This window comes from Carya illinoinensis, chromosome 11 (assembly GCF_018687715.1).
Source record: "Carya illinoinensis cultivar Pawnee chromosome 11, C.illinoinensisPawnee_v1, whole genome shotgun sequence".
NCBI lineage: Eukaryota > Viridiplantae > Streptophyta > Magnoliopsida > Fagales > Juglandaceae > Carya > Carya illinoinensis.
The window spans coordinates 44,447,495-44,467,537 of record NC_056762.1 but is presented as its reverse complement, the minus strand read 5'-3'; the positions used below and the strand labels follow the sequence as shown (position 1 = coordinate 44,467,537).

The 20,043-nt window shown below is 38.4% G+C and overlaps 1 protein-coding gene across 9 annotated transcripts in view; it reads left to right on the top strand.

Moving 5' to 3' along the window:
* LOC122281656 (ABC transporter C family member 3-like) overlaps window positions 1-19,523 on the top strand; it is a 35,318-nt gene extending 15,795 nt beyond the window's left edge. The window contains exons 1-10 of one of the 9 annotated variants that reach the window (XM_043093375.1): window positions 5,396-8,124; window positions 8,286-8,372; window positions 8,465-9,115; window positions 9,323-9,487; window positions 9,959-10,253; window positions 10,371-10,585; window positions 10,700-11,005; window positions 13,745-13,808; window positions 13,896-14,135; window positions 14,286-14,683. In XM_043093375.1, coding sequence (XP_042949309.1) covers window positions 5,719-8,124; window positions 8,286-8,372; window positions 8,465-9,115; window positions 9,323-9,487; window positions 9,959-10,253; window positions 10,371-10,585; window positions 10,700-11,005; window positions 13,745-13,808; window positions 13,896-14,135; window positions 14,286-14,392 — 4,536 coding nt within the window. In that variant the 5' untranslated portion in view covers window positions 5,396-5,718 and the 3' untranslated portion in view covers window positions 14,393-14,683. Of the gene's footprint in view, window positions 1-5,395; window positions 8,125-8,285; window positions 8,373-8,464; window positions 9,116-9,322; window positions 9,488-9,958; window positions 10,254-10,370; window positions 10,586-10,699; window positions 11,006-11,159; window positions 11,224-11,309; window positions 11,550-11,698; window positions 12,092-13,425; window positions 13,584-13,744; window positions 13,809-13,895; window positions 14,136-14,285; window positions 14,684-18,129; window positions 18,436-18,589; window positions 18,654-18,739; window positions 18,980-19,128 lie in introns of those variants that run through there. The other 8 variants (XM_043093373.1, XM_043093365.1, XM_043093372.1 and 5 more) reach the window with 8 other exon arrangements.
* Window positions 19,524-20,043: the final 520 nt, after the last annotated feature.

Sequence of the window (20,043 nt, the reverse complement as noted above, 5' to 3'; positions counted from 1 at the left end):
CTTCCCACCGGGAACTAATGAGGAATTATGTTACAGGTGATTTTGGGAAGGTATATTTGGCTGATGGTGAGGCTTTGAACGTAGTGGGGATGAGAGACATTGACATTGCACTCCCTGGCAAGAACAAATGGACCTTGCAAAAGGTCAGGCACATTCCTGAGTTGAAGAAGAACCTCATTTCTGTTGGGCAGCTTGATGAGTGTGGTCATTCAGTGGTGTTCTCAGATAGCACCTGGAAGGTCACAAAAGGGGCATTGGTACTAGCTCGGGGTAAGAAAACTGGTACACTTTATATGACTACTGGTTTAATTGACACTATTGCTACTACCGTTGCAGAGAGCACAGCAGATTTGTGGCATTGTAGGCTTGGCCATATGAGTCAGAAGGGCATGACGGAACTTCTGTCTAGAGGCAAGCTACCAGAACTGAAGACAGTTGATCTCGGTATGTGTGAGAGTTGTGTTATGGGGAAGCAAAAGAAGGTCAGCTTCTTGAAAAGTGGCAGGACGCCAAAGACAGGAAGACTTGATCTTGTGCACACAGATGTGTGGGGTCCTTCTCCAGTTGCATCTCTTGGAGGTTCTCGCTACTATGTTACGTTCATTGATGACCATAGTAGAAAGGTATGGATTTATTTTTTGAAACATAAATCTGAAGTATTTGATGTTTTCAAAATTTGGAAAGCCATGGTTGAGACAGAGACAGGCTTGAAACTGAAGTGTTTGAGGTCTGACAATGGTGCTGAGTATGTTGATGGCGGGTTCAAGGAGTACTGTGCAGCTCAGGGTATCAGAATGGAGAAGACCATTCCTGGGACACCACAGCAAAATGGAGTTGCTGAGCGTATGAACAGGACCATTAATGAGCGTGCTAGAAGCATGAGGTTGCACGCTGGACTACCACCCACTTTCTGGGCAGATGCAGTCAGCACTGCCGTTTATTTGATAAACAAAGGGTCATCAGTTCCACTGGATTGTGGATTGCCTGAGGAGGTTTGGAGCGGGAAAGAGGTTAAGTTTTCTCACCTTAAAACTTTTGGTTGTCTTTCTTATGTGCTTGTTGATTCTGATGCTCGCAGTAAGCTTGAGGCTAAGTCAAAGAAATGCTATTTCATTGGCTATAGAGACGAGGCATTTGGCTATCGTTTCTGGGATGATCAGGGTCGGAAAATCATAAGAAGCAGGAATGTAATTTTCAATGAGAAAATGATGTACAAGGATAAGTCGAGTACAGTTCCTGCAGTAGCTCCTCAGGAGTCCGAGTTTGTAGGATTGGATGACCTACCAGAGGTCACAGTGCAGTGTAGAGATGAGAGTGACGGGGAGAGTGGGTCCAGTACACCCATTCCTATTATTCCGCAGGCAGTTTCAGAACCGTCTACTCCTACAGTTGCAGTTCGCAGGTCAGTTAGGACTATACGTCCCCCACAGCGTTTCTCACCTACTTTGAATTACATTCTGTTGACAGATGGTGGAGAACCGCAGAGTTATGAAGAAACCTTGCAAGATAAGAATTCTAGCAAGTGAGAGTTGGCCATGAAAGACGAGATGGATTCCTTGCTAGGGAATCAGACATGGGAGTTGACAGAACTTCCATCAGGGAAGAAGGCATTACACAACAAGTGGGTGTACCGGGTGAAAACTGAGCATGATGGCAGTAAGAGGTACAAGGCTAGACTTGTTGTAAAAGGCTTTCAGCAAAAGCAGGGTATTGACTACTCTGAGATCTTTTCTCCTGTGGTAAAGATCACAACTATCAGGATGGTACTGGCTATGGTTGCCACTGAAGATCTATTTCTTGAGCAGTTAGATGTGAAGACAGCTTTTTTTCATGGAGACCTTGAAGAAGACATCTACATGCACCAGCCTGAGGGGTTTGTGGTACAGGGAAAGGAAAGTTCAGTTTGCAGACTGAAGAAGAGCTTGTATGGCCTGAAGCAAGCTCCTAGACAGTGGTACAAGAAATTTGACAACTTTATGCACAGTGCAGGGTATATTAGATGTCAGGCAGATCACTGTTGCTATGTCAGGCATTTTGACAATTCTTACATTATTTTGCTGTTGTATGTGGATGACATGCTTATTGCAGGGGCTAGTATTGATGAGATCAATAATCTGAAGAAGCAGATGTCAGAGCACTTTGCAATGAAGGATTTGGGAGCTGCAAAGCAAATCCTTGGCATGAGAATTGTCAGAGACAGAGTCAGAGGTACGTTGAGACTCTCACAGGCTGAGTATGTGAAAAAGGTACTCAGCAGGTTCAACATGGACAAGGCTAAACCAGTTGGCACACCCTTGGGAAGTCACTTCAGACTCAGCAAGAATCAGTCACCAGAGTCAGAGGAGGAACGAGATTACATGAGTAAGGTTCCTTATGCCTTAGCCATTGGTTCACTTATGTATGCTATGGTTTGTACAAGACCGGATATTGCCCATGCAGTGGGAGTTGTGAGTAGATACATGAGTAACCCAGGAAAGCAACATTGGGAAGCAGTGAAGTGGATTTTGAGGTACCTAAAGGGTTCCTCAGAAACCTGTTTATGTTTCTCTGGGGAGAGCTTGGAGGTGCAGGGCTATGTTGATGCTGATTTAGCTGGAGATATTGACAGCAGAAAGAGTACCACGGGTTTTGTTTATACACTTGGTGGTACTGCAGTGTCATGGGGTTCTAATTTACAGAAAACAGTTTCTTTGTCTACAACAGAAGCTGAGTATATTGCAGTGTCAGAGGCTGCAAAGGAGATAGTATGGCTACAAGGCTTCTTGGAAGAATTGGGTAAGAAGAATCAGAAAGGCACTCTCTACAGTGACAGTCAGAGTGCCATATTCCTTGCCAAGAATCCAGCATTCCATTCCAGGACCAAGCACATTCAGATCAGGTATCACTTCATACGGTCATTGTTAGATGAAGGACAGTTGTTACTTGAAAAGATATGTGGAAGCAAGAACCCTGCTGATATGTTGACAAAGGGTGTTACGCTTGAAAAACTGAAGTTGTGCGCAACTTCAGTTGGTCTTCTAGAATGAAGACAGGAGCAGTGAGTTGCAGAGGTGGAGGATATCATGTTTGAGGAAGACGGTGATACAGCGAGTGTACCAGTCTCCAAGTGGGAGAATTGTTGAGGAATGTGGAGTCTGGTCCACACCGCTCGAGCGGAGGCATTGGCCGCTCGAGCGAAGTCAGACAGAGTCGAACGCTCGATGTTGGCTCGACAGTGAGCTCGAGCAGGAGGAGTTCGCTCGAGCGGAGGCATTGGCCGCTCGAGCGAAATCAGGCAGAGTCGAACGCTCGACGTCAGCTCGACAGTGGGCTCGAGCGGGATGCGGAAGGGAAGTTCGCTCGACGCGCGCTCGACACGCCGCTCGAGCGAACATACGATTTAGGGATTCCGCCGTTTGAACTATAAATATGTTTTTTGCCTCTTAAGTCTGTAACAGAGCAGCTACGAAAACACTGTGGATGAACAGTGTTGTGACCCATCTTGTAGTGTGATTCCTCAATAATAAAAATCCTCTGCAGCTCCCGTGGACGTAGGCAATTTGCCGAACCACGTACATCTTGTGTCGTGTGTGATTGCGTGTGTGATCGTTTTCTCATTCGGTGTTATTTTTCAATTCATTGTCATCGTTTTTCACAACATGCTCAGCCCTACGTACCCGTACTTTCTACTGATGAGTTTCATGCGCAAGTACAAAGTGCTCCTTTGTGTTCTCTTGTGCTACCAAAAGATTTGGAGCTTCCTAAACGTTACGAGTAATGATATGCACATGATATATTTTACAACATATTTTATAATAAATATTTCAAAATAAAGATATTTTTATAAAAGTTTTAAAATATTTTTATAAAATGATGCTAATTTTCTGAAGTATTTTATAAAAATACTTATTCTTTCAAAACACAGACACGTACAATATTATAAAAAGTGACGTGTATTTATAAAGCATCTTTGAAACCATCTTTATCGAAGTCTGGCCAAAGTTACAAACGTAGTCAAACACGTGCAAAGAAACTGATCCGATCATTCAGCAAACATTGAACAAGAACTGCGTTTGCACTGCCAATAATAATACAAAGGAGTTTTTCTATTCATAAAATTCACACACCACATATTATATATTTTTAATTTTATTTCTTTTAAATAATTAAAATTTACTGTTCATCATTTATATACCACATATTTATTTATAAAAAAATTAAAAAAATAATAAAAAGAATAGTGTGTGGTGTAGAAAACTTATAAATAGAATTTTTCTAATACAAAGAGTGGTTGAAAATCAGATCCAAAAGAGACTATTTTAGTGTGTATTGTTCACTCTTACGGTGCCACTCTTTTTTCTTTTTTTCTTTTTTGTCTTTTTATAAGGACTAACGTCTATTTGTTTTTATAATTATTCTTGTTTAATTTTATTTTATCTAATTTTTAATTTTTTTAAATTTTTATATAAAATAAAATAAATAATTTAATTTTTTTAATATCAAAATAAAAATAATATTAAAAAAAATATTCTAATAATATTTTATTTAATTTTTAATTTTTATCTTTTAACTCATTTTATCTTATTAAAAACATACGAGCCATCGATGGGGTCACGAGAAAAAAAAGTGGCACCTTTAGAGTCAACAGTCTACATTAAAATTGTCCCTTTTGGTCTAATTTTCCACTAAAAAATCGTCTGGTGACTGGTCCCCCTTACAATCTTCCACCACAAGTTTTTTTTTTTTTTGAAAGGTCTTCCACCACAAGTTATACTTTATATCATAATCTTTCACAATATCCAAGTGTTCACATTCCAATATTTATTTATTTATTTAATATTTCCCCATTTATATTATAATATTTATTTCTCTCGTTTATAAGCATCGAAGTTCCAAAATTGTACTTAAAATCCCACTTCCCGACCCCCCCAAAAAAAAAAAACTTATTAATTTAAAGTGGTTATTTTTATAAAGTGTAAAATAAGAGTATTTTTATTATTTTAAAAATATGGTCCTGGATTAATGGTCAAATTGCTTGCGGAGCACACAACGAAATGAGCACATGCAAATCACAACGCCATCATCATCTTGACTTTCACACAACTTGGGGACAGGTGAGGCAAGAAATTGGAATTTTTACTTTTTTACAAATAAAAATGTTGACGTTGTCAATTAAGAATAATTATTAAATAGTTAGTTCGACTGTGACATCTTATGTGATGGGGTAAGAATCTTGAGTCGTTTCAAACCCCAAAACAAAAAGGGAACAGGTATTATTCATCAATGCATCTTAAGTCGTTGGATGACTTCTAGTTTGAATTCTTAAAAAAAATAGAAAAGGAGCTATTTGAAGATAGAAACGCATTAAAGAAGAAAAGAATGCTGTTAAATTGTTAATTGTTATCCAGAGTACATCGTAGACAGTATAAAATGATCAAACTGCGTTCTCTCCCTCTACGAGTCCACGACTCCACTCCCAGTCCCTTCTGGCAAAAACGTCAGCCCCTTGTTTGTCATTTTGCAGCACATTCGTGGCAGTGTCCGACCTCCCAGTCTTGCTGGCCACGTTATCCGCTGCTCAAGGAAAGGTTCCTTTGACTCTCTCTCACTTTGAATTTTGGACTCTATTCCTCCATGCCCGCAAACTCTTTCCTTGTATATACACGAGAAAATCTGTTGCTCTTAACATAGAATCCACCGAAGTCTTGCACACCCATCTCACAGAACACCTCCACAAAAATGAAAATGGAACCTCTTCCTTCGTCAAAGCACGGTATGTCAATCTCGTTCTTGCACAACTACTCCTCACTCTTGTACTCGAATACTGATTTTCTCCTCAAACCCATTTTCCTACGTGGGTTTTCTGGTTCATTTCACCTGGTTTTGTTGTTTGTCCTGACCATCTCATGGGTGTCCAAGAAATTCAGGGCGGGTTACAGTGAAGGTCCAAAGGAAAGGTTTAAGAACACCCGGAGTTTGTACTATAAACTAACTCTAATTTGTTGTTTGGGTGTTTCTGCGTTTAGTCTTGTCTTATGTTTATTGAATTACTTCTATTGGTATAGAAATGGTTGGTCCGAAGAAGGGGTTGTTACCCTTTTAGATTTAGCGCTTAGGACCCTTGCTTGGGCTGCAGTTTGTGTCTACTTGCGTGCCCCATCCTTTAATTCAGGTGAAACAAAGTACCCATTTTTATTGAGAGTTTGGTGGGGTTTCTACCTCTCCATTTCTGGTTATAGCCTTATTGTAGACATCGTTCTTTACAGAGAACACGTTCATTTTTCCCTTCAGTATTTTGTTTCCGATGTCGTCTCCCTTGTCATGGGTATGTTCTTCTGTTATGTGGGGTTCTTTGTGAAGAATAAGGGCGAAGATACCCTTATTGAAGAACCTCTTTTGAATGGTGATTCTAGTGCAACTAATGAAGCAGAGTCAAATAAGCCTACAGGGGGTGAAACTCTAACCCCTTATTCAACTGCTGGGATTTTCAGCATCCTTACGTTCTCTTGGATGGGCTCTCTAATTGCTGCTGGCAACAAGAAGACATTAGACATTGAGGATGTTCCTCAACTTGCTTCTAGTGAAAGCGTAGTTGGGGCCTTTCCAACTTTTAGGAATAAGCTTCTGGCAGAGTGTGGTACAAATAAGGGAGTGACCACACTGAAGCTGGTGAAGGTATTAATCTCCACGGCATGGAAGGAAATTCTTTTGACAGCCTTTCTCGCGATGGTATACACACTGGCTACCTATGTCGGACCATATCTTATTGACACTTTTGTCCAATACCTCAATGGGCGGCGGGACTTCAAGAGTGAAGGCTATGTTCTTGTTTCAGTATTTTTCACTGCAAAACTTGCGGAATGCATCTCACAGAGGCACTGGTTCTTTAGGGTGCAACAGGTTGGAATTAGGGTCCGAGCAGTATTGGTCACAATGGTCTACAATAAAGGTCTCACCCTTTCATGCCAGTCAAAGCAGGGTCACACTAGTGGAGAGATCATCAATTTCATGGCCGTTGATGCTGAGAGGGTAGGTGACTTCACTTGGTATATGCACGATCCATGGATGGTCCTTGTGCAAGTTGCTATTGCTTTGTTAATCTTGTATAAAAATCTTGGGCTTGCTTCAGTTGCGGCTTTTGTTGCAACTATACTTGTTATGTTGGCAAATTTTCCTTTGGGAAAATTACAGGAGAAATTTCAAGACAAGATAATGGAATCGAAAGACAGAAGGATGAAGGCAACGTCTGAGATTTTGAGGAACATGAGGATTCTCAAGCTTCAAGGATGGGAGATGAAGTTTCTATCTAGAATTACCGAGCTCAGGAATACAGAGTCAGGATGGCTAAAGAAATTTGTTTACACTTGGGCAATGACCTCGTTTGTCTTCTGGGGTGCCCCGACATTTGTGTCTGTGGTCACATTTTGTGCTTGTATGCTAATGGGGATCCCACTTGAGTCGGGCAAGATCTTATCTGCACTTGCAACGTTTAGGATTCTTCAGGAGCCCATCTATAGTCTTCCTGATACAATTTCAATGATAGTTCAAACTAAAGTGTCCCTTGATCGAATTGCATCGTTTCTTCGTCTTGATGACTTGCCATCTGATGTTATAGAGAGGCTTCCTAGAGGTGGTACTGATACAACAATAGAGATTGTTGATGGGAATTTCTCCTGGGATTTATCTTCCCCTAATCCGACGTTGAAAGATATAAATTTCAAAGTGCAAAATGGCATGAGGGTTGCAGTTTGTGGGACTGTTGGTTCAGGAAAATCTAGTTTGCTTTCATGTATCCTGGGAGAAGTCCCTAAGATATCTGGGATCATTAAGTTGTGTGGAACAAAGGCCTATGTTGCTCAGTCACCATGGATACAAAGTGGCAAGATAGAAGAGAACATATTGTTCGGTAAAGCTATGGATAGAGAAAAATATGAGAGGGTCCTTGAAGCATGCTCCTTGAAGAAGGATCTGGAAATTCTCTCGTTTGGGGATCAGACAGTCATAGGGGAAAGAGGAATCAATTTGAGTGGCGGGCAGAAGCAAAGAATTCAAATTGCACGTGCTCTGTACCAAGATGCTGATATCTATCTGTTTGATGATCCCTTTAGTGCTGTTGATGCCCATACTGGATCCCATTTGTTTAAGGTAATTTACCTCCCTATAAATTTTCAGTCGGGATGAGGTTAGGATCTAATTTATTCTACATAAATGGTCATTAATGTTGACCTACCGATGCACTTTGTTCTGTTTTGTTTACTGTAGGGGTTCTGAAACTTTTTCTGAATTCATTTATTTCTATATGGCAGGAATGTTTGTTGGGACTTTTGAGTTCAAAAACGGTGGTTTATGTTACTCATCAAGTGGAGTTCCTACCCGCTGCTGATCTTATCCTTGTGAGCCATTCGCATCTTAGTTTCTTTTCGGATTTTCATTTATGGGCTAAAATTATGGCTACCTTTGAACTCTGTGTATAAATTGTTGTTAGGTCATGAAAGATGGAAGAATTACTCAAGCTGGAAAGTACGATGATATCCTTAATTCAGGAACCGACTTTATGGAACTCGTGGGAGCGCACAAGAAAGCTTTGTCAGCTCTCGATTCTGCTGAGGGAGGCTCAGTTTCTAAAAGTACAAGTACGAGGAAGGAGGTTGGTAATATGGCTAGTACTAATGAGGTTGTTGAAAAACAAGAAAATAAAGATAATCAAGATGGTAAAGCAGATGACATAGTCGGGTCAAAAGGACAAATTATCCAAGAAGAAGAGAGAGAGAAAGGTAAAGTTGGGTTTTCAGTCTATTGGAAATATATTACCATGGCATACAGAGGAGCTCTTGTGCCTTTTATATTGCTGGCACAGGTTCTCTTTCAGGTCCTTCAAATTGGAAGCAATTATTGGATGGCCTGGGCAACTTCTGCCTCGCAGGACGTGAAACCTGCAGTTGATAACTCTACTATAATAATTGTCTATGTTGCTTTGGCCATTGGAAGTTCCTTGTGCATCCTTGTGAGGGCCACGTTTCTTCAAATGGCTGGGTACAAGACAGCTACTCTACTTTTCAATAAAATGCACGAGTGCATTTTCCGTGCCCCAATGTCATTTTTTGATGCCACTCCTAGTGGACGAATCCTAAACAGGGTAAGTGGAAAAGCGTCTGTGATGCTCCTTCATTAATTGCTTCCCAATGGATGTAGTTTACAATTTTCATATAGCTATGTTCTTCATATTAAAAAATCCCATCTATCTCCATCCCCCTCTCTCACATGCAAACATGCACACACATTATTGGAGTCTGATATAATGCATGTGAAAAAGATTTTAAAATATTGGTGTGTTTCATTACAGGCTTCTACGGATCAAAGTGCTGTGGATTTGAACATTGCATCTCAAACTGGGGCAGTTGCCTTCTCCATGATCCAGCTCCTTGGAATTATTGCTGTGATGTCTCAAGTTGCATGGCAGGTTTTCATCATATTTATCCCAGTCATTGCAACTTGTATCTGGTATCAGGTATACCCCGTGGCTTTGTCAAGAAGTTCCGTTGCATATTATTCCGACACATGCCTTAATCAGATGACATGTCAACTTGCATCAATGATATCACCATGTGTACATTATACCGCTTTATTTACCTCTACTTGCTTTAATAGATTAATTGTCACTTACAAAAACAAAGATATAAATGCCAATCCTTTGTGCAGAATTTGACTGCCTTTTTTATGTAGAAATTTCCACCTAGTTGCTAAATGAATGAATACCTGTTTAAAATGTATTTTCTTAAGATAGATTTTTGCCTAAGTGCTGGATGATGCCGTGTAATGTGTATTGTCTTTTGCACCTCAGAAATTCTGGTTTAGAGCTATCTTAAGAGCTAACAACATTAAGCATCCGTCAAAGCCAATGCCCTGTGCAGTGTATTATATTGTATCATAAGCATCTTCATGTGGAGATAGGTGTTCTTACAAACCATTATTTATGCAGCAATATTACATATCTTCTGGCCGAGAGCTGGCAAGATTAGTTGGAGTGTGCAAAGCTCCAGTGATACAACATTTTGCTGAAACAATTTCAGGCTCAACAACTATTAGGAGCTTTGATGAAGAATCAAGATTTAGTGAGACAAGTATGAGACTTACGGATGCGTATACTCGACCAAAGTTCCATATTGCTGGTGCAATGGAATGGTTGTGCTTCCGCTTGGATATGTTATCTTCCATCACATTTGCCTTCTCCTTGTTCTTCTTGGTCTCTATTCCTGTGGGAGTCATTGATCCCGGTGAGTAATTTCCATCTAGTGTCCTACTAACAATATTTCTTGATCTTGATTCAAGTTGTAAAGGAATATAAACAATGCCTATCTATTGCTTTGTTTTTTTTTCCTTTTTCGTTGAAGGTATTGCGGGCTTAGCCGTGACGTATGGACTTAATCTAAACATGTTACAAGCCTGGGTAATATGGAATATTTGCCAACTGGAGAACAAAATTATATCAGTTGAGAGGATACTTCAATACACTTGCATCCCGAGTGAGCCACCTCTTGTGACCGAAGAAAACCGACCAGATCATTCTTGGCCATCACATGGAGAAGTTGATATTCGTGATCTGCAGGTATTTTAAATTCTTAGTTGTTACTCCCAAAAACCGCGGTGTTGTGTATGGGGTTGTTCATGGCCATGATTTTTATGCGTGGCGTTTCAGCTAATGTAAATGGGCAAAATGTAGGTACGGTATGCCCCGCATATGCCATTTGTATTGCGAGGTCTCACATGCACATTACCTGGAGGAATGAAAACTGGCATTGTAGGGAGAACAGGCAATGGTAAATCTACACTCATACAAACACTTTTCAGGATTGTTGAACCCACTGCTGGTCAGATAATGATAGATGGCATTAATATCTCCTTGATTGGACTGCATGATTTGCGGTCTAGACTAAGCATTATCCCTCAGGATCCAACCATGTTTGAAGGGACGGTACGAACCAACTTGGATCCTCTTGAAGAGTATGCAGATGAACAAATTTGGGAGGTGGGTTGGTTTTTTTCTCTGTTAATTGAAATAAACTCTCTTCATAATCTTTCCCCATAAATCAGACACTACTTTTGGTATTTATGGTCAGTGGGTGGTGACTGCTTATACAATTATTTCATCTATCTATTGTTTCACCCCTCTAATTGTTCAGGCTCTGGATAAGTGTCAACTTGGAGATGAAATTAGGAAGAAAGAAGGAAAACTAGATTCTACTGGTTTGTCTTCTCAGCTTCTCTTTTATAAAGCATTGAAGTATATGATGCAAATTTATTGCTTGTAAGTATTATATGGTCCCTTGCAGTTATCGAGAATGGAGAGAATTGGAGTATGGGTCAGAGGCAGCTGGTCTGCCTTGGGCGTGTGCTACTGAAGAAAAGTAAGGTATTAGTGCTTGATGAAGCTACTGCTTCCGTCGATACGGCTACAGATAATCTGATTCAGGAAACCCTCCAGCAACATTTTTCCAATTGTACTATCATTACCATTGCACATCGGATAACTTCTGTTATTGATAGTGACATGGTTTTACTTCTAAATAATGGTTAGTATAGGCGTATGATTTCTTCGTCTCTCTTTTTTCTTGGCTCATATGATTTTTTCCTAATCGCCATATTTTCATGGAATCATGATGTGAATGATTTCATTGTAATCTTATGGCCTGAAGCTAATTCTTCTGTATTCTTGACGCAGGGCTTATCGAGGAATATGATTCTCCAACAAGATTGCTTGAAAACAAGTCATCGTCTTTTGCTCAACTTGTGGCTGAGTACACAGTGCGATCGAGTTCCGGTTTTTAATGGCCTAGCAGCTGATCTTAGTTAGGTAGAATACGACAACTCCAGCAAGTTTCTTGACAAAGACAAGAATTCAGTAGGTGTATCATGTTCACTCCATAAGTGCGATTTAGGGGGTGACGACCCTTCTAGCGTTTGTTGTGTATTGTAGGTAGAAGATCCATTTAATAATGGTTATCCCCTAGTTATTTTTATAGATAAGAGTATCAAAGGTTGTTACTTTTTATGCTTGAAAATGAAGCCTATGTGTGAATATGATTCGGACTTTTATCAATGGAGTTTTATTGTATCTCATTGTGCAATAATGTTTCTTTTCTTTGTTCTAGAGGTAGTGGTATTGAAATTAACAGTTCATAGTAAGTGAAGAGCACGGGTTTAAAATATTTGTGGGAAGATTTTTTGTGCAAGCTCTATACAAAAAAATGTAATGTTATATACAGTCGTGAAATGTGCAATTATTGTATAGTTGCTTTAAAAAAGAGTGAGATCTATTATTAAAAAATTAATTTTATTTTTATCCGTGTATCGTATTTATTCACTTTTTTCAAAATGATTGTACGGCATTTACATACTCACGACTGTAGGTATCATTTCTCTTTAAAAAAAAATGTCGATTAATATACCTAACTTGCTTTGAAATTTGCTCATTGTGCAATTTTTAATTAACCTGAAGTTCCTCCATTGTAGCTTTCCATTTGCTAGCAATAACGAGCTTTCCGTTTGCTACCAATAGTGAAAAACACGTGACAGTTAATAGGACTATTGACTGTCATGTGAAAATTTTAATTCTTTTAAAAAAATTATATATTTTTATAATAATAAAAAAATAACTGGGTTGGGTTTCTTTGAATGTTTTTAAGCACTTAGAAGAGGGCCAGTGCCCACAGGATAACATTACAATTCCTAAAACCCAAAGGCCCAATATCTGTCAAATATGCCACAAATTCCTAAAACCCAAAGGTTCAATCACAGTCAAATTTGCCTTCCCTTCCTCTGTTCTGTCTGAAAAGGAAACACTCGAGCGAGCTCTCCAACAACCAACATGTTGCTGGCAACTCTCAGTCTCATTACAATCCCGCTGTAGGGTTTCTCCTCATCCATGATGCCCCAACTTCCGCCTCTCTTCCTCTCTCACCCTATTAAATTCTCTTAAAAACCTTTCCATAACAATTTTTTATTTTTTCTCTGTTTTTTGAGTGCTTTTGTTGAACTATTTTATGGTTCAGCAGCTATAAAGAACTTGAAATATGCTCCGGTAACTCTATTATTGCAATATACCCATTAGTTTTTTTGGTTCTGAATGTTGGGTTTCATGGCACTGGAATATTCTATTTTCAATGTGCCAAGGTTCATTTCCGTCACAAAATCATGTTTGCTATCTTACTCTGATCGGCACATGAGATTTCCAGTAACGATTTTGGAGAAAAGTAACCGGTACCCATCTCGGTTATCTTTGAATAGCATTGGTCCGTGTGGTTTTAGGGGATGTTTTAGTGCTAGATATCGGGAAAACGACTTGTTTTTACGTAGAGATGGCTTGAAATTTGTAGGTCAAGATGGTGACAGTTTCTGTGGTAAAGGTGTGAATTTAGACTCTTTTCAGGATTGTTGAACCCACTATTGGTCAGATAGTGATAGATGGCATTAATATCTCCTTGATTGGACTGCATGATTTGCGGTCTAGACTAAGCATTATCCCTCAAGATCCAACCATGTTTGAAGGGACGGTACGAACCAACCAAGATCCTCTTGAAGATTATGCAGATGAAAAAATTTGGGAGGTGGGTTTGTTTCTTTCTTTGCTGATTGAAAGAAACTTTCTTCTTAATCTATCACCATAAGCAGACATGCACGCACTACTTTTGGTATTTATGTTCAGTGGGCTGCACCTGCTTATATGATTATTTCATCTATTTATTGTTTCACCCCTCTAATTGTTCAGGCTCTGGATAAGTGTCAACTTGGAGATGAAATTAGGAAGAAAGAAGAAAAACTAGATTCTGCTGGTTTGTCTTCTCAACTTCTCTTTTTATAGAGCATTGAAGTATATTACGGAAATTTATTGCTTATAAGTATTATATGGGCCCTTGCAGTTACCGAGAATGGAGAGAATTGGAATATGGGTCAGAGGCAGCTGGTCTGCCTTGGGCATGTGCTACTGAAGAAAAATAAGGTATTGGTGCTTGATGAAGCTACCACTTCCGTTGATACGGCTACAGATAATCTGATTCAGGAAACCCTCCGGCAACATTTTTCTGATTGTACTGTCATTACCATTGCACATCGAATAAGTTCCGTTATTGATAGTGACATGGTTTTGCTTCTAAATAATGGTTAGTATGGCCATATGATTTCTTCCTCTCTTTTTTTTTCTTGGTTCATATGACTTCTTCGTACGCACCATATTTTCATGGAATCATGATGTGAATGATTTCATTGTAATCTTATGGCCTGAAGCTAATTTTTCTGTATTCATGATGCAGGACTTATCGAGGAATATGATTCTCCAGCAAGATTGCTTGAAAACAAGTCATCGTCTTTCGCTCAACTTGTGGCTGAGTACACTGTGCGATCGAGTTCTGGTTTTTAATTGCCTAGCAGCTGGTCTTAGTTAGGTAGGATACGACAACTCCTGCCAGTTTCTTGATAAAGACGAAAATTCAGTAGCTGTATCATGTTCCCTCTATAAGTGCGATTTAGGGGGTGACAACCCTTTTTAGCATTTGCTGTGTGTTGTAGGCAGATCCATTCAAGCAGCTAATGGTTTGCCCCTAGTTATTGTTATAGATGAAGTAATAAATGTTGTTACTTTTTATGCTTGAAAATGAAGGCTATGTATGAATATCATCAGGACTTTTATCAATGGAATTTTATTGTATCTCATTGTGCAATAATGTTTCTTTTCTTTTTTTTTAACTTCTAGGGGTAATGGCATTGAAATGAAATTGCATGTTATGGGTGACAGATCATAGTAACTGAAAAGCATAGGTTTAAAATATTTGTTGAAATATTTTTTGTACCAACTCTTTGAAAAAAAAAAAAATTGATTATACGTCTTGAAATTTGCTCATTGCGCAATTTTGATTCGAGATACCTGATGTGATTAACCTAAAGGACGCCCTCCCCTTCCCCTTTCTCTCCTCTATCCCTATGATCTTATTACTTTTTGTTATTTATTTTTCTTCTTTTGATCAGAAAAGTATTAATCTATTTCTTATGATTACTTTTTTACACGTGTCATACCATAATACCACATCACCAATTATCTAAAGAATAATTATACATTTACAACTTTTTTTCATATTTATTTTATAATTCAGTTTGAATCAATCAATAAAATTGTGACACTTAATTAAAAAATAATTTCAATTTTACATGATCGCTATTCATTTTAAATAAATTTATAAAATAATTATAAGTTTATCATTTTCCTTATCCAAAAAAACCCATAATCGCTGCCTTCCGAGCACCAAGTGCAGCTCACATATCACAGCAAAATTCTAAGAGATTCCGACCAACATGCTTGTTGCAACGACATCTTTCTTACCTCTAACTCTGATTGCAGGTGGAGGTAAATACTCACTCCAATTGGATTTGGAGTTTATCTTCGATCGGAGTTCGGAGCTCAGAACTCCAATCGGAGTTGAAGCGGGCTTAAGGCCTAATGGCCCACGACCCAAATATCTCAGGCCCTTTATGAATGACAATTATGCCCACCTCTGTTTAAAAATATTTTAGAAAAAAAAAAAGACAAAATAATGTAAACAAATAATTAAAAAAATTAAAATACTATAAAAAAATAAGTAAAAAAGCCAAAATCTAAATACAATAACTACATCATGTACAATACAAAAATAGACGATTTAATGTTTGCAAATGGTAAATTTAAATTTAAAACTAAAAATTCACAATAAATTTAAATTTATAACACCAAAATATAAACAATATCATAGATTTGATTCAAATAACCACAGTCCCGTATCAGTCTTGACAATCCATGCATTTGAGTCAATGACTCGATAGTGATTTCCTGTATGAAGTTTTACTGATCATATGCACTATCTTTTCTTTAGTCATTTAACTATAGACTTCTAAACCATTAGGCAAGTAATACATGACATAAAATAGGATACATTGTGAACTCACCTCCATCTCTAACTTTGACGCGTTTTGCATGATGATATTGAGTTTCTCACCAATAAAAGGACTAAGAGGTTCTCCATCCCATGGTGCGTCTGTCTCAGTCATTCACAATTAGTCTGGATTTCACGGTTAGGTCTATAAATTCATATAAATTATAAATAAATAATGACAATATTAAGATTATGTAAATAATCATTTAAAACCATAAAAGTTGCCTGATTCAAGCCTATAGTACTAGACATCAACAGTATCTACTCCAATGGGCGTTGAACTTAACCAATTTTGTGTGTAAACGAAGGCCTCGATGGTGGTCAAAAACAATGAGTTTTGATAAGTATCCAAGATACAACCTCCGGTGCTAAACACTGACTCAGAAGCAACTTTAATGATAAGAATGGCTATCACATCCCTGGCTATTCGGGAAAGGAATGAAAACTTGTCAGAATTCGTTTTCCACCAAGTTAATATCTGGAATGTTGCACTAGATGCGTCGACATCTTCCATAAAGCAACGCTCAACCATAACTCGAGCAAATAATCTGTGTGAAGTTCGCTTGAGCCACAATCGAGCGAACGTTATCTGAAACTGAAATCTAAATCTCTTGATTTTTCCAAAACCTAAATCCCGTAATTTTTAAATTTAACAGCCTACAAACCGAAATAATTGAAATGCAAATAACAAATCATTGAAATGAACAACAAATTATACACATTTCACAAATTTCAACCCACAATGTGACAATTAAATGATTTTGAAACTATAATATTCTAGAAAAAAAAAATTGAGTGAATGAGTGAATGGTTTACAAATACAATCAACTTATGAATTCTGAAAGGTGGCTTGCGGGGGCCTCAGAAGACGATTGATGATGGGGGAGGTGAAGCATAGTATGGAGAGGAGAGAGATAAAAGGAGTTGCAGGTATTGTACGAAAGTGAAGGGGGGAAGAAGGGGGTCTTGCGTTTTAGACCCCCTTCTTCATGAAACGACGCCATTTTTCAAGCAGAACGACGTCATTTATTTACTTTAGTATGGGGTCTTGTGTTATTTTAATTATGTGATTAAAAAAAAAATAGGTAAGTTGGAGTTCGAAGCTAACATGGGCTCTGAAATTCAATCTTGATTCCGATTTTCAAAAATTCTGACTCTGTCAAAGTTGGAGTCTCGTCGGAGCCGTAATGGGCGGAGTTTTTGCCTACCCATACTTTCCACTTACGAATTTCATGCACTAGTACAAAGTGCTCATATATGTTCTATTGTGCTACTAAAAGATTTGGAGCTTCCTACACTTAGTTACGAGTAATAATATACATGTATTATATTTTACAACATATTTTATAATATATATTTTAAAATAAAGATATTTTTATAAAATGATGCTAATTTTATAAAATACTTCTTCTTTTAAAACACAGACAAGTACAATATTATAAAAAGTGATGTGTAAAGCTCCAACCCCAAAACATATGAGTCCTACATGACTATTAGGAGTGTGCAAAGCTTCGGTGATACAACATTTTGCTGAAACAATTTCAGGCTCAACAACTATTAGGAGTTTTGATGAAGAATCAAGATTTAGTGAGACAAGTATGAGACTTACGGATGCATATACTCGACCAAAGTTCCATATTGCTGGTGCAATGGAATGGTTGTGCTTCCGCTTAGATATGTTATCTTCCATCACATTTGCCTTCTCCTTGTTCTTCTTGGTCTCTATTCCTGTGGGAGTCAATGATCCTAGTGAGTAATTTCCATCTGGTGTCCTACTAACAATTTTTCTTCATCTTGATTTAAATTGTAAAGGAACATTAACAGTGCCTATCTATTGCTTTGTTTTTTTTCCTTTTTCGTTGAAGGTATTGCGGGCTTAGCCGTGTCGTATGGACTTAATCTAAACATGTTACAAGCCTGCGTAATATGGTATATTTGCCAACTAGAGAACATAATTATATCAGTTGAGAGGATACTTCAATACACTTGCATCCCGAGTGAGCCACCTCTTGTGACTGAAGAAAACCGACCAGATCATTCTTGGCCATCACATGGAGAAGTTGATATTCGGGATCTGCAGGTATTTTAAATTCTTAGTTGTTACTCCCAAAAACCGCGGTGTTGTGTATGGGGTTGTTCATGGCCATGATTTTTATGCGTGGCGTTTCAGCTAATGTAAATGGGCAAAATGTAGGTACGGTATGCCCCGCATATGCCATTTGTATTGCGAGGTCTCACATGCACATTACCTGGAGGAATGAAAACTGGCATTGTAGGGAGAACAGGCAGTGGTAAATCTACACTCATACAAACACTTTTCAGGATTGTTGAACCCACTGCTGGTCAGATAATGATAGATGGCATTAATATCTCCTTGATTGGACTGCATGATTTGCGGTCTAGACTAAGCATTATCCCTCAGGATCCAACCATGTTTGAAGGGACGGTACGAACCAACTTGGATCCTCTTGAAGAGTATGCAGATGAACAAATTTGGGAGGTGGGTTCGTTTTTTTCTCTGTTAATTGAAATAAACTCTCTTTATAATCTTTCCCCATAAATCAGACACTACTTTTGGTATTTATGGTCAGTGGGTGGTGACTGCTTATATAATTATTTCATCTATTTATTGTTTCACCCCTCTAATTGTTCAGGCTTTGGATAAGTGTCAACTTGGAGATGAAATTAGGAAGAAAGAAGGAAAACTAGATTCTGCTGGTTTATCTTCTCAGCTTCTCTTTTATAAAGCATTGAAGTATATTATGAAAATTTATTGCTTGTAAGTATTATATGGTCCCTTGCAGTTACTGAGAATGGAGAGAATTGGAGTATGGGTCAGAGGCAGCTGGTCTGCCTTGGGCGTGTGCTACTGAAGAAAAGTAAGGTATTAGTGCTTGATGAAGCTACTGCTTCCGTCGATACGGCTACAGATAATATGATTAAGGAAACCCTCCGGCAACATTTTTCCAATTGTACTATCATTACCATTGCACATCGGATAACTTCTGTTATTGATAGTGACATGGTTTTGCTTCTAAATAATGGTTAGTATAGGCATATGATTTATTCCTCTGTTTTTTTTCTTGGCTCATATGATTTCTTCCTACTCGCCATATTTTCATGGAATCATGATGTGAATGATTTCATTGTAATCTTATGGCCTGAAGCTAATTTTTCTGTATTCTTGATGCAGGGCTTATCGAGGAATATGATTCTCCAACAAGATTGCTTGAAAACAAGTCATCGTCTTTTGCTCAACTTGTGGCTGAGTACACAGTGCGATCGAGTTTCAGTTTTTAATGGCCTAGCAGCTGATCTTAGTTAGCTAGGATACGACAACTCCTACAAGTTTCTTGACAAAGACAAGAATTCAATAGGTGTATCGTGTTCACTCCATAAGTGCAATTTAGGGGGTGACGACCCTTCTAGCGTTTGCTGTGTATTGTAGGTAGAAGATTCATTTAATGATAGTTTGTCCCTAGTTATTGTTATAGATAAGAGTATCAAAGGTTGTTACTTTTTATGCTTGAAAATGAAGCCTATGTATGAATATGATTCGGACTTTTATCAATGGAATTTTATTGTATCTCATTGTGCAATAATGTTTCTTTTCTTTGGTTTCGAGCTGTCCAAAAATCACACAAGACGATAGAGAGACAATATTTAAGTGGTTCGGCAACTTGCCTACGTCCACTAAAGCGGAAACTCTGTATTTTCAATATGTTTGTACAAAATTACAAACAATCATAAACATCTCTCTATCACCAAAATGGCCTCTGTTCTGGGTTTCTCCAGAACCTAAATTTCGCCCTCAACCCTCTGCTTGATCGCTCACTACAGTGAGGATGATTTTAATCTTCAACAAATGACCTCCTTTTATAGGAGAAATCATGGGGGACAAAACTCCCACACTTCTTGACCAAGAGGAAGGCTTCTTTCGGTGCAGCAGCTTTGGTCAATGTTTGCTGCTAGAGACTTTCGGTGGATGGGTGGCTGGCTGCAAGTTCAAATGACATTTCACACTTGGGGGGTTTCCAACAATCACCCCCTCCACCCAAGTGTGTCATACTAGGATGCTACAAACGATTGCATCATTCAAATGATTGCA